Below are 13,623 nucleotides of genomic sequence, written 5' to 3' on the forward strand. Positions count from 1 at the left end.
CTTTACACAGGATGACCACGAACGGTACCAAGATCTTTACCGAACCAGACTCGAACCTATTGAGTTTTACACCAGGATTAACTCAAAAACTAAGAGAGATTTTACACTAGGATAATCTCGAACCAATCGTGGTTTTAATTGAGTTGAGCTTAAGAACCGTTGAGGAGATTTTCCCTAGTTAATTTTCACAAACCAAAAGAGAGCTTTTTCATTTACAGAGCTCACGAACCAAACAAAGACTTATACTAATCCTCTAAATTCAAACAAGAGCTTTTCAGTGGTTTATCTCCTAACTAAAATAATAACTTCTTAAGGAAGAATTATTTCCCCAAGAGAAAATTCTACTCTTGGAAAATTAACATGGGGTTGGATAAACACAGTGAAACCCACCCAAACCAACCCAAATAATAGGTCGGGTTATTGGGTGAACACAATTTTCAGAAATGAAAATTCATTCCAAATAATTGATTTATGGATAAACTCACACCCAACCAACAAAGCCCATGGGTGATTGAGTGATTATTTTTTTTAGCTATTTTTTTGTAATTTGACGAGAGATGACTTTGATGTCTTTCATCTTGGTTGTTTCAATTACAATCTTTTGAAGATCTTTTATTTTATAAATAATGATTTAAACATAATTAGGATGGCACATTTTGATTATTTTGATGCTAATTCTTGTAAGATGTAAGTATTTTATGCAATTTTAAGTATTATCGTAACCGTAATGTAATTTTGATTTTTGCAAATATATTTATGATGAATTTTATTGTGTATTTAAAAAATTGATTATAAAAAATAGCATTCATTGAGTAAGCTAAGAAAAAATGTGACACATCATTTATATAAGAAAGAAAAAAAGAAAGGGTAAATTATTACGCAATTCAATCCAACCTATACATTTGTTGTGATTTTATTTAAAGTGACTCAATAATGTTGTGGGTGGATATTTTATCTCACCAAAATTAATGTACCTTATATGAGTTGTTGGGTTATGATTTTGGTTAAATTCAACTCAAATCGACCCATATACTCTCTCGATCGTTTTTGTCTAATTTATTTGGTTTAACCAGTCGAATCGTTGGATCCGTTCCGGTTTTGTTCACCTTAATCAAAAGAATAACGATTATTTAAATTTAGAGGTTAAATGTATTGCCCTGACATTATAAAATGAGAAAAAGGGATATGCACTGACAGTGTAAAATATTTTTACACTATCAATCAATCACAACCATGTATCCAATTAAAACACAATTTTAATTTAAAAAATGGCAAATATAAGGATTTTGATTAGTTATATGTATAAAGTTAGTTTACACTGTCAGTGGACTACCTTTAAACTCTTATAAAATATAAAATAGTTTTATACTGTCATCCAATAAAAATTTGTCAATTAGTTTTGTCACACAAATGACTTAAAAGTACAGTATTAAAATAACTTGACATGATACATGAGAGTGATTAATTGACATTATAAAATTTTACAATGTCGGTGCATATTCATTTTTCTCTTAAATTTAAAACATGAGATTAATCTCATGAATTACCAAGATGAAATTTTTGGAAGACAGCTCTAAATAACCTAACCACACGTGAATGACGGAGCTAGTAGTTCCGAGCAGAAGCAGCAACCAAGATGTTTTGTACGCTAATACCTATATAAAGCATAAAGTGTTATTCCCAAAACACGCACCCAGAATGTGTTAACGCTTTGCCGAATAAATTACCCGAATATTGTCTGGTGGGAGATAAATTATACAGAATATCATAATCTAATCTCCTCTCTTCACACCAAACATGGAAGACAAGGGTAGAAAAGTTGTTGTTTCCGCTCTTCAATTTGCTTGCACCGATGATGTCTCTACCAATGTCGCCACCGCCGAAAGGTTTCTCTTCTTATCTCATTATATCACCTTTACCCATATACTTAATTATATAAACCACCAATTTTATTAAATTTCAATTTTTTTTCTCTCTTGTAATCAATTCCTAATTTTCGAATTCAATTCATTTCAAACTGTTCACCCTTGCAACCTTAATCATACCCGAGAACCCTGAATTCGGTATACAAAATATGTGATCATCTATAGTTTAATCAATATGGTAGAGAAAATAAAATGTATACAGAATGTTTTGTCATGCTTATGGTTCTTTTATGCAGACTTGTTCGAGATGCTCATAAACTTGGTGCAAACATTGTTCTCATTCAGGTGTGCATAATAAAACCCTAGATGCTCCTAGCAATGAGTGTTTGGATAATCTTAACTTAATGATGCATGACTCATTTCAGGAACTCTTTGAAGGTTATTACTTCTGTCAGGCACAAAGAGAGGATTACATTCAAAGAGCTAAGCCCTATAAGGACCATCCTACAATTACGAGGTAAACAAATGAAAATGTGGTTTCTGTTGTTTGTTTCTCAACCAGAGGACTCAAGACATTATTGCGGTGCTGTTTAAGCGACAGTGGAATGATGGATATTTAGTTTTGTATTTTTTGAGCTATAGTTTATAGTGAATCTTCTTGTTTTAATCTGCATAATGTAGGATGCAGAAACTTGCGAAAGAGTTAGGTGTGGTCATACCGGTTAGCTTCTTTGAGGAGGCAAATAATGCACATTATAACTCAATAGCCATTATTGATGCTGATGGAACAGATCTTGGAATTTATAGAAAATCTCATATTCCAGATGGACCAGGTATGCAATATTCTGGTTATTTATATGCGTCATTTACTATGTGTACATCATAACTAATTACATTATCTTCCCAACAGGTTATGAAGAAAAGTTCTATTTTAATCCGGGTGACACTGGATTTAAGGTGAGTGTTGGGAACTGCTTTGATGACGTTTGTTTTTCGTTATTTTCTTATAACCAGTAAACATTGTATAACGTTGATGCTTTTTTCCTAACAGGTTTTCCAGACAAAATATGCAAAAATTGGAGTCGGTAAGAACTTTTGTTGGCATTCTAGTTTTTTAGCCTATGTCCCTGGATAAACAACTTATATTTAAGCGTACCTAGTATAAGTGCTTATGTATAAGTTATTTCTATAACAATAGATAAAATAAAGTTACTCATTTTCAATTGAAGATATAATTTGTTTTCATAAGCTAGAGAACTTATGAAAATAAGATAAAATCAACTTATGCTCATGTTATAAGCTGTACTCTTCTGAACAGTGTCGCATCACAAGTATGTATGTGGAGTCGATAAGTTCAAATAAGTTAACCCAATAGACCATATATCTATAAAGGTGTCAAACCATTATTTTGAGTGAATATAATATTAAGACAAGCAATCAAGACTCTAAAATACATTTCCCTGTTTAACTTTAGGCTACAGCATGAAAACACAGTTTAGTAATTTCATTTTCATCTTTATGCTAGTTAGGACGCCAATCCTTTCATTAGAAAAAATAATTGTTTAATTTTTTCGTGTCAGCTATTTGCTGGGATCAGTGGTTTCCAGAGACAGCCCGGGCAATGGCGCTTCAAGGTGCTGAGATTTTATTTTATCCAACCGCTATTGGATCTGAACCTCACGATCAAAGCATCGATTCACGTGAACATTGGAAACGAGTAATGCAAGGACATGCTGGGGCCAATCTGGTAGGTTTTGGATACTAGCTACTCCACCGCCTATATTTTTGTTTATAATGCGGGTCTATGAGATGCATACTCTCTTTTCTCTCTCATAGTCTCTTATACTGGTGTATGTATGCCATGTTCACAACTCTTTTTTGCTTGTCTTGAACTCCTTAGCACTAGTTGTTAAATAGAAAAGACCATGATATGATATACTGAAGTATTTCTCAGAGATAAGTGACTCACTTATATAAATTTATATTTACTTGTAGGAAAAATTGCACCACAGGTTTTTTAACTTCAATTAAGTTTCAAATAGGTCATTTATTCGATTTTTGTTTCAAATAAGTCAATTTTTCATGTCAAGTTAGTCCTTTATTTTAACATATGAATTAATTCTGGGAAGTGCAGGTACCTCTTGTGGCTTCAAATAGGATAGGAAGTGAGATAATTGAAACCGAACATGGAAAAAGTGAGATTAAGTTTTATGGAAACTCCTTCATAGCAGGTAGTTTGACTGAACTCTTTCCTTTTCAGAATGGAAACAAATGTCACTCCTTGACCATTAATAAAAGCTCATTTTTAAAAGATTATACACTTTTTCCACATTCATTCACATCAACCTATTTTATATTCTAATTGATTTTTTCCCTTCATTTCTTCATGCCCTTGTACTTCAAGGTGCTGAGATTCAGCTGCAGCCTAACTTGTCTTTTTTCCCCTTTTCTTTCAACAAACAGGGCCTACTGGAGAAATTGTTTCAATTGCTGATGATAAAGAGGAAGCAGTTCTTATTGCTGAATTTGATTTGGACAAAATTAAATCCACGAGGCATTGTTGGGGGGTATTCCGTGATCGGCGTCCAGATCTATATAAGGTGCTTTTAACATTAGACGGAAAGAATCCTGTTCCTTGATAGATAAACATTTTACTTTGTCAATGTTATAGAATTATGCCTGGGATGGTTTAAGCCTTTTCAAACTTCTAGAGCATTTATCATCTTCCAAGAAGGCAAGTGTAGAACACAAAAACACCTTCAGTGAATTCCATGTAATTTAATAAATATGGGCATTAAAAATCAATGAGCAAACTATTTTTTATGTATTTTGGTGCTTCGTTTCTCATGTAGTGTCCTTTTCACAATCTCATTACTTGATTCCGGTTTCTGATTTTTTTAAATCTTCACATAATGTGCAAAGTGTTTTATGAGTTGCATGACTTGATGTCAACACAAACCTAGATTCAACTCTCACTATTGAATAAAGAGTGTTTGCTTCAAACACTTTCATGTATAATCTCACTTTTGATTTTTGATTTGGCTGAGGTTATGTGTAATAAAGAGTACTGTAATAAACTAACAATTTTATTCTCATTATCCCATGACAGTCTCTTACATAGTCACTTCTGTAATATAATACTTTTTTAAAGTGTGAAAGGAAGACCCAAAAATTTAAATCAATGATTTTCGTTTGCATGAATGTGTTTTGATATTTAAGATTTATGTATAAAACTATGACTAATATATCTAATTTTCATGAAGATATCACAAGCAACTCAGTTGAAAATTGTAATTCATAGTTTGTTGTTACAACTTGATTGGTAGAAGTTAGAACTGTTTGCGTAGGACTAATAAAAGGGTATTCATGTTTTCTTTCCTGTCTAGCTGTCCCTTGTCATAGGTCTCCCGTGAACTTCCATAAAAGAATTACTTTTGACAATGGCATGTTCTTTAAAATGAAATGTAATAGAATCACAGTTTCACATTGTAATAAAGTCTTTACATCAGAGACATATAGATACCGATAATAATTTAAGAAAATATAAGTGCTTCAATGTAACTAGTAACTACATATAGTGTCGGATATCAGGCACACTTTTAATGTAAAATATCGATATTACATGTGGTTTATGTGTCTTCAACAATACTCGTTTGCGAGGGATAAGTGTTCAACAAGACAAAGTTATAACCTGTAATTAGAGAAGAGTAAAACTAAACAAACCTATATAATAGGGTGTTTATCAAATATTTAGACATTTTTTTACATCCATTGGGAAGAAAATGTCTTGATTATTCAAATTTTCTGCCTTTTGTTAATTGAGTAATTAGTAACTTGACCATCAAGCAATCTCTTTTTCATTTGAATGATTGTGTTACACAATCATCATCTTCTTTTCCAATATCTTCTCTTTCATCATCTATGCTTCCTGTATCATCCTCTTCTTCCCCTTCCTCTTCCATAAACTCGTCCTCTGGAGGATGAACAAACTGCAGCTTGAGCCTTCCATCCTCTCTATAAGCACGAAGGAACTCTTGTGTCGGTATCCTTACCTCTTCGAGGACAAATCTTCCATTATCCCTATAAGACCTGAAATAAACCCCAGGCTTCCCTGTTCTCCTCATGATTGAAATGGGAGGAGGGTATCCACTAACCCTTGACCTCCTACATTCTCCATAAGAATGATTTCTTGAAGATAAACGATGTTCGACATGTTTCTCGTTTTGATCAATTTGCCAATGTTCATTTATCCCACTCTTTGAGTCCTCAACATCATCCGAGCTCTCGAAACCAAGACCCTCCGTGCAAAGATGCATGCTTTCAGAACTCAACCATGAAAAGCTGCCACTGCTTTTGTCCCTGCTGTTGGCATGGCTTGTTATTTCAGTAATTGAAAAAGAAGCTGAAGATGGAGTTTGACTAGTATCAGAAGACTCAGAGTCTTTGTTCTCGTTGAGCTTTGTGTTGTTTGTCTCTGTTGTTTGTGAAGGTGGTGATGATTCCTTGAAATGGAGTTCACCAAATATCTCAGTACAAGTGGAGGAAGAGGACTCTAAGGATTTTACATGTTTAATTTTGTTCAATGAAAGGGATTCTAGCAGTGTAGGATTTTCTGGCAATAGGTTATCAAAGATGTGTTGCAGGCTCCTCTCACAGGTTGCCATGGCTTTGCTTACTAGTGAGCTAGTATTCTGCTGATAAATAGGTCTATTAAAGATGAGCGAGAGAAGAAAATGGTAAGGAGGAATACGAATAGATGACTTGAAAAATAATCAAGAGGAATATGCTATTATATATGTTGTAAGAGGATCTGATTTTTTGTATCTTTTCATGTGGCTTATAAATGAGTGGTCATGTGGCTTATAACTAGTCCTTATTTTCAACCATTGGGAGAATCTCATTCACGCAGTCACGCGGTCCTTCCTATTTGATTTTAATCAAACGGTTCATATTCCAACTTTGGATAATTGATCCAAAAACAGTATCAAAATAGGTATTTTCAATCAATATTGGACAGTCTAGATTTGCGACAGCGCGGTTGCGTTACCTCACCCGCAAACTTCACCTATATTTAAAGGGCATGCAAGCTGAAAGTTGCCTTTATTCCACGGTCAGAGGAAATGACTTGATGACATGGAAATTTTCCATAAGAGAGATTTGATTCGGTCTTGTGTGTAATAGCTAATTGCACCAGACGAAATATCTTCCAATCTTAAAAACTTCTACCTAAATACATAAAATGAAAGTTACAATAAACATGATCATGCTTGTACAGATGGCCAACCAATTACAAGTTCCCTTTGAGGAAGGACATAAGGGACAGGACCACAACTTTCTTGGAACGTGATGTGCAATTTTTAAGCAATGATTTGATACTGTCATGGTGCTGTCCAGTGTACACTGATATTGAATGGCAAAGACTATTTCGCACACGTGTTGATATTAATTTGGATTGCACGCGGTCAACAATTCTACACATTCACACAGTTACCATATTGTTAGCCTTTGAATTGATATCAAACGGTTTAGATTTCAAACTCGGTATAGATTGGTCACCGGTGTAGCGAATGCGTTGAATTGCTGATTGTAGACAATTCCAATTCTATAGATATAGATATAGCCACACCCTTCTTTCTAATGACCTTTAATCATTAATCATTTCCCACTTGTAAGGTATCCAAGTGGCTCCACACGATTCAATAGTGCATGCAACATGTCATGTTTATGGACTTTTATCATGTGAAATATAGTACCACAGTATCAAGTTCATATATTGGCAAAAAAAGTTAAATCATACAATTTCAGGATCATTAGACCATCAAATCTTTAACTGATATGGTTTATTCAATAAGTGTTTTACACACCTGAAGAATTGCAAAAATCAATTGGTGTTACTAAAAGCAAAAATCATTCCGCTTTCTGCATTAAGATAAGGATTCAAAGTAGAATTGCCCTTATAATTCTACCACTTCCACTCATGATTTTATCACCATGGCTGGAAAAAGCAGAAGGAATATTCGATCGAATCAATATATTTCCGGTCCATTCTAGAAAAATGGTTGGCTCTCGCTTAGTCCTCTCTCTTTCTGCCTTATCCTAATATAGCAATATTCATAAAAATGATCCATTGATGTGTTTTGATCAGAGAGTATAGCTTTCAGCATTTTCTGTGACTCTAAATTTCCTTACTTGTGTGGTTTTCCTTCCTCCTGATATCTCCCACCTCCATAAAAATGCCATCAATAGGTCTACCTTTGTGGTCCTTGATGCTTCCAGAATCAATCATGCAATATTGTTGATTTCATTAATGTTTGTAAAGTTCTAATTTCACTATCATGGCCCAAAAAGAATAGGCTCCACTCAAACTTAAACACGTAGCAAAACACGTAGCGTTTCGTATTACCATATATATAAGCTATGTAAGAACATGCCAACTCATTTGACAGATGAATTTATGAATAAGGAATAATTGTGAAAGAGAGAATTAGATTTCATTGCAATGTTAGTGTGATCATAATAGTGTTATTTTTGATAAAATGAAAATAGATAAGTTAAACAAACACAGAAAATATAGAAAGCACACTGGAATGAATCACTTCACAAACTTCCTTAAATATTTTGCAACCTTAGACTTATTAAAACAAACTTACAATGGTATAGTGTGAAATAATCAATTTACAACTCAATACTTCTTTCATCGCCAAGATTCAACTCGGTCAGATCTTGTATCAGTATTGCTCAAAGTCTTTGTTCCCTTTTTCTCGACCGATACTTTTCCGTTGTTCACAGGTTGCTGTCCTTTTGTCTTTTTAGACCCTTTTTTAGCATTTGAACTGCCTGATTGACCAGACTTGTTGTTCTTTCCCATGTTTCTTTTCGGCGGAAACTCACAATACAAATCCTCATTGCAAATCGGATTCTCAGAAGTGCTTATCAATGTACCAGATTCTCCTCCAGTCGAGGAGTTTTTATCGAGCGATGATGATTCAGGTGAACATTCTAAGACAGATTTTTCTGAGACAAATTTTTCCTTAGCCTCTTCATTGTCTACTGCTGCAGTATCTTCTTTCTGACACAACTTGAAAAGTCCACGCTGTTCGTTCTCATCAGAAGGCTCTAAATTTAATCTAGGATTCGGTTCCACCACCGAATCGTTTCTTTCGCGTAATGTCCTCAATATAAGCATCTTTAAAAAGTTCATCACTTGAACCGCATACATCAATGCAGTGAATGGATCTGCCATCTGCAATCACAAAAGCGAAATACTGTCACTAACTTGAACCTAAAGGTAATAGAGAGAATACTTGAATTAATTGGAACAGACCTGAGTCATGTTTGGCGCGAAAACCATGGCAATGTTGCGCGCGTTCATCTTATTGAGATTTTCATGTTGGACGATATCGACCATTAGATTGATGGCCCAATCCAAGAGTGTAGATTCGGTATGAGGTAGATGCTTAACTAGTTCAACACACTCTTCCTCAGTTTGGCATTGCATTACCTGCTCTTGTGATAGCGGATCTAGAACTCCGGTCGGAAGTTCCCGGAACCAAGCCTTGAAAAGTACAAAAATATCGAACTTTTCATCATTATCATGTCACAAAAGAGACTTGGTTTTCGCAATATCACCATTCAAATCAATTCGCTAAACAAAAATCACAATCACATCAACAGCATGAACCGAGGATCTAGGTCCAAATCCAATTAACTCGAAATTTCATACCTTGATTAGTCCTGCCAAACAATGTACATCAATGTCTTCAGGAACCAATCCCAAGTTCAATTGATTCCTAACATGTTCCTCTTGAGTATTGTCTGCATTGATTCTGAAAATCCCTTCCACCTACATATACACAAACTCGACTTCAAAACCAAGCAATACGACTAAACTAGTCATTTGTAAATCGAATAAGCGCTTATCATATATAAGCGATTAACCTGCAATCCTCCTTGAACATAGAGATGCCTTTGCATTAACAGAAGAATTGTTGGCACACTATTCCCTCTTGAATCATAAGATAACTGCATTGATTCCGTCGAAACTCCAAAAACAGTTGCACTACATGTGAAAATCAAACAACAAAAAACACAGATTAGATCAATAAAAAGGTACACAATCGCGAAACTAGTCTTAAATATACCTAGCACTAGGAGGTCTTCTGGGGAATTCAGGTTCAAACTCATCAGGCAAGCCTAAGAAACCATTGAACCTATCGAAAGTAACGTGCGCGACATGACGCACGTTGGTCGGAGGACTTATGTCCATAATAGAGAGGTCCTTGGTAACAGTATTCTTGAAAGGAAATAATGATTTTCTGAAAAGAGTAACTAGAAGTTCAAAAAGTGGGAAATGTGGGTGAGAGGGAGGTTGAAAAATGGCATGGCAAGAGAAGGAAGAAAGAGGAGAAGAAGAGGTTGAAGTTGAGGGTGATCTTTGTGATGAAGCAAAATGAGGTGGAGAGTGGAGAACTTGGGTCATGGCTGGCAATGAAAAAGGCTTTTAGTTGTAATATAAAGTAATAAAAGAAAGGAATGTGTGTTAGTTTAGATTTGAATTTTCTGAATTAAGAAAGTGTTGAGAATGATGATTTAGTTTTAAGAAATGGGAAATAGTAAGAGTTGGATATTGAGCTGGAGTTGGATTCAAGAAATGTGTGGGACGTGAGAATCATTAAGTCAGTTGTTTTATATATTTTGTTGCTTACGTGTTTTGGAGCGTTGAAGAAGCAAATGAAATGAAGCTTGTGTTGTGAGTTAGTTAGAGTGGAGAGAGAGAGAGAGAGAGAGAGAATGACACCACCAACACCAACAACACCAACAACAAGAACATGTTACAACAACATAGACAAGGAAACAAAAAGAAGAGTAGAACTAAAGACAAAAAGACAATTGAAGTGGTGTGAAATAAACTCTAGTGAAAATATAACTACGACACACTTACTCAATCTCATCTAAACACATAACTACTTTTTATTTTGGCTTAATTGTAATTTAGTTTATCTATTTTATTTTTTTTTAATTTTAATCCCTCTATTTTAAAAACTACTATTTACTATTTTTTTTAAAATTTTGTGCAATTTTCGTCTCCCTACCCCAGAATCTACAGAATCTACAGGTCTTCTCTCTACATGTTCAAACCACCTAAGTCTATTTTCCATCATCTTTTCTACTATAAGTGGTACCCCAACACTATATAATATTGACATTTCTAATCTTATCATATTTAGTTTTACACTGCTTTCAATGCAACATCCTTATTTTTCCTACATTTACTTTATTCTCGTGTTGATTCTTAATTGCCTAATATTGTGTACAGTATAACATCACAGGTCTTACCGCAGTCTGATAAAATTTCCCCTTTATCTTGAGTGGTACTTTTGTGTAATATAAAATCCCTAATGTCCTCCTCCATTTCAACAAGCCAGATTGAATAAGATGGTTTACACCCCCATTTTATTTTTGTATCGTTTTGTATTACGGATCCGAAATATTTAAATCATATGACTTATGAGATGATATGGTTTCCAACTTTCACCTATAGGTTAGAAACACTTATTCTTTTGTTGAACATACATTCCATATGCTCTGTTTTACTTCTGCATAGGTGAAAGTCAAACGCTTCTAAAGTTTGTCTCCAAGTCGTCAATGTCTCATTTAAATTCTTCTTCGACTCTCCAAATACGACTATATCATATGCAAAAAAAAACACGCATCTCAGTGCTAGCTCTTGAATGTGTTTCGTGAGTAGATTCAAAATTAAAGTAAAAAGATAAGGGCTTATGGTTAAACCTTGATGCAAAAGTATTGTAATGGGGAAGTCGTTTGTCTCTCCATCAAGTGTCTGCACACTAGTCGATACTCCTTTATACATATTTTGGATGACTCAAATATATGGAATACAAGCCTCTTTCTTCTCTAGGGTTTTTCCATAAAATCTCTCAAGACACTCTATCATACACATTCTCTTAGTAAATAAATACATCCAGACACGAGAGCATCTCTCTCCCTTCCCACCAACCTTATTCTAACTTCCCCGATGACAACTCGAAATTACTCACATACCCTAACTCACCTCAAACTCCTCAAATACAAAATGACCATCATAACACTACCATCCCCACAACCAATTTTGATAATACTTCTCCTGCCAACAACATATCCCTTCCTACTCCTCCACCCCTCATATTGTGCAAGTCAAACCATATTACCAAACCACCAAAATACCTTATCATTGTACCCTACTTCAAGGTAATCACTTTCCTATCAACAACAACTGAGGTAACATTTTGTACCATTTATCTTAACTTATTTCATATGATAATATTTTAACTAATCACAAAAAATTTAACTTAAAATTTTCCACCATTAAAGAACCAACCTCATACTCCTATGTTATTAAAGATCCTAAATGGAACTAAGCCATACAAGAGGAACTTAAATCTCTCACTAACACTCACACTTGGGATATAGTCACTCTTCCGCCGAATAAGAGTGTAATTGGTTGTAAATGGATCTTCAAAATATTTTTTTGCCAATGGCATTATTGAGAGATATAAGGTCTACTTTGTTGCAAAAGGGTTTAATCAAACAAAGATCTTGGATTATTTAAAAACCTTTAGTCCATTTATAAAAATGACAACAATTAGATTACTTTTATATATGGCTTCTTTATTAAATTGACATTTGCATCAACTTGACATAAACACTTCATTTTTACATGGTGACTTAATTGAAGACATGTACATGAAATGTCCCCCGGTCTCAAAGTTCCTAATCACTTCATTTGTAAGTTAAACAAATTCATTTACAACTTAAAATAAACTGCCCGTCAATGAAATCAAAAGCTAACATCCACCCTTTTTACCTTAGGATTTAATCAATCTAAATCTAACTATTCTCTGTTTACTAAGAAATTCAATCATTATTTTACTGTCATTCTAGTATATGTTGACGACCTTATCCTTGTAGGAAATGATATCACTGAAATCAACAACATCAAGTCTATCCTTGACTCTAAATTCAGCATCAAGGACCTTGGCAATCTCAAATACTTCTTAGGTTTTGAGATGCTCGTTCTTCAAAAGGAATAACTCTGTGCTAGAGAAAATACAGCCTAAACATGTTATAAGAACCAGGCCTCTTAGCTGCCAAATCGGCCTCCACTCTCATGGATCCATGGTATAAACTTGATATAAAATATGACCAACCTCTACAGGACTCTCTTAAATTCAGAAGTTTGATTGGTAAATTGTTATATCTTACACACTCTCGTCCTGACATAACTTATGTTGTTTGCAGGTTAAGCCAATACTTGGCAACACCAACAAATACACACATGCTGGCAGCTATACACATACTTCGTTACATAAAAAATGAACCTGTAAAAGGGTTTTTCTTTCATAACAACTCATCTCTTACATTGACAAGATTCACAGATTCCGATAGGGAAACATGTCCCACTACTAGAAGATCAACAACCGATTTTACATTCTTTCTTGGAAACAACTTGATTAGCTGGAAAATGAAGAAATAATCGGTCGTGTCTCGTTCCTCCTCCAAAGCAAAATATAGTCTTGGCAAACACGACATGTGAATCACAATGGCTGTTGTATCTTCTCGAGGACTTTTTCATTGAACACACACAACCGATAACAATATCATGTGATAATAGAAGTGCCATCCATATTGTCTCAAATCCGGTTTTTGTTGGAGGCAACTCGAGGGGGTCAACGAGGGAGCACATTACACTTGGGACACA

General features: G+C 34.6%; 3 protein-coding genes across 3 annotated transcripts; 1 reads left to right on the forward strand and 2 right to left on the reverse strand.

Moving 5' to 3' along the window:
* Window positions 1–1,578: 1,578 nt before the first annotated feature.
* LOC131638492 (N-carbamoylputrescine amidase) lies at window positions 1,579–4,731 on the forward strand. Its single transcript, XM_058909052.1, has 9 exons — window positions 1,579–1,886; window positions 2,162–2,210; window positions 2,291–2,382; window positions 2,547–2,698; window positions 2,776–2,822; window positions 2,917–2,950; window positions 3,446–3,612; window positions 4,000–4,096; window positions 4,329–4,731. The coding sequence occupies exons 1-9, from the start codon at window positions 1,798–1,800 to the stop codon at window positions 4,502–4,504; spliced, it is 903 nt and encodes a 300-aa protein (XP_058765035.1). The 5' UTR covers window positions 1,579–1,797; the 3' UTR covers window positions 4,505–4,731.
* Window positions 4,732–5,397: 666 nt separating this feature from the next.
* LOC131638493 (protein FAF-like, chloroplastic) lies at window positions 5,398–6,673 on the reverse strand. The gene has a single exon (XM_058909053.1). The coding sequence runs from the start codon at window positions 6,527–6,529 to the stop codon at window positions 5,723–5,725; it is 807 nt and encodes a 268-aa protein (XP_058765036.1). The 5' UTR covers window positions 6,530–6,673; the 3' UTR covers window positions 5,398–5,722.
* A 1,700-nt stretch (window positions 6,674–8,373) lies between these two features.
* LOC131638491 (rho GTPase-activating protein 5-like) lies at window positions 8,374–10,713 on the reverse strand. Its single transcript, XM_058909051.1, has 5 exons — window positions 10,007–10,713; window positions 9,804–9,924; window positions 9,589–9,708; window positions 9,190–9,420; window positions 8,374–9,108 (listed from the first exon to the last, which is right to left on the reverse strand). The coding sequence occupies exons 1-5, from the start codon at window positions 10,342–10,344 to the stop codon at window positions 8,560–8,562; spliced, it is 1,359 nt and encodes a 452-aa protein (XP_058765034.1). The 5' UTR covers window positions 10,345–10,713; the 3' UTR covers window positions 8,374–8,559.
* Between the last annotated feature and the right edge of the window lie 2,910 nt (window positions 10,714–13,623).

Source organism: Vicia villosa, unplaced genomic scaffold (assembly GCF_029867415.1).
Source record: "Vicia villosa cultivar HV-30 ecotype Madison, WI unplaced genomic scaffold, Vvil1.0 ctg.002324F_1_1, whole genome shotgun sequence".
Taxonomy (NCBI): Eukaryota; Viridiplantae; Streptophyta; class Magnoliopsida; order Fabales; family Fabaceae; genus Vicia; species Vicia villosa.

Bases quoted from the DNA above. Each gene is read 5' to 3' on its own strand.
- LOC131638493 (XM_058909053.1), bottom strand. From the start codon at position 6,529: ATGGCAACCTGTGAGAGGAGCCTGCAACACATCTTTGATAACCTATTG.
- LOC131638491 (XM_058909051.1), bottom strand. From the start codon at position 10,344: ATGACCCAAGTTCTCCACTCTCCACCTCATTTTGCTTCATCACAAAGA. The intron at 9,421-9,588 runs GTATGAAATTTC...GTACTTTTCAAG, and splicing joins GTTTGGCAGGACTAATCAAG to GCTTGGTTCCGGGAACTTCC. The intron at 9,109-9,189 runs GTCTGTTCCAAT...TTGTGATTGCAG, and splicing joins TCGCGCCAAACATGACTCAG to ATGGCAGATCCATTCACTGC.
- LOC131638492 (XM_058909052.1), top strand. From the start codon at position 1,798: ATGGAAGACAAGGGTAGAAAAGTTGTTGTTTCCGCTCTTCAATTTGCT. The intron at 2,383-2,546 runs GTAAACAAATGA...TGCATAATGTAG, and splicing joins GACCATCCTACAATTACGAG to GATGCAGAAACTTGCGAAAG. The intron at 4,097-4,328 runs GTAGTTTGACTG...TTCAACAAACAG, and splicing joins TGGAAACTCCTTCATAGCAG to GGCCTACTGGAGAAATTGTT.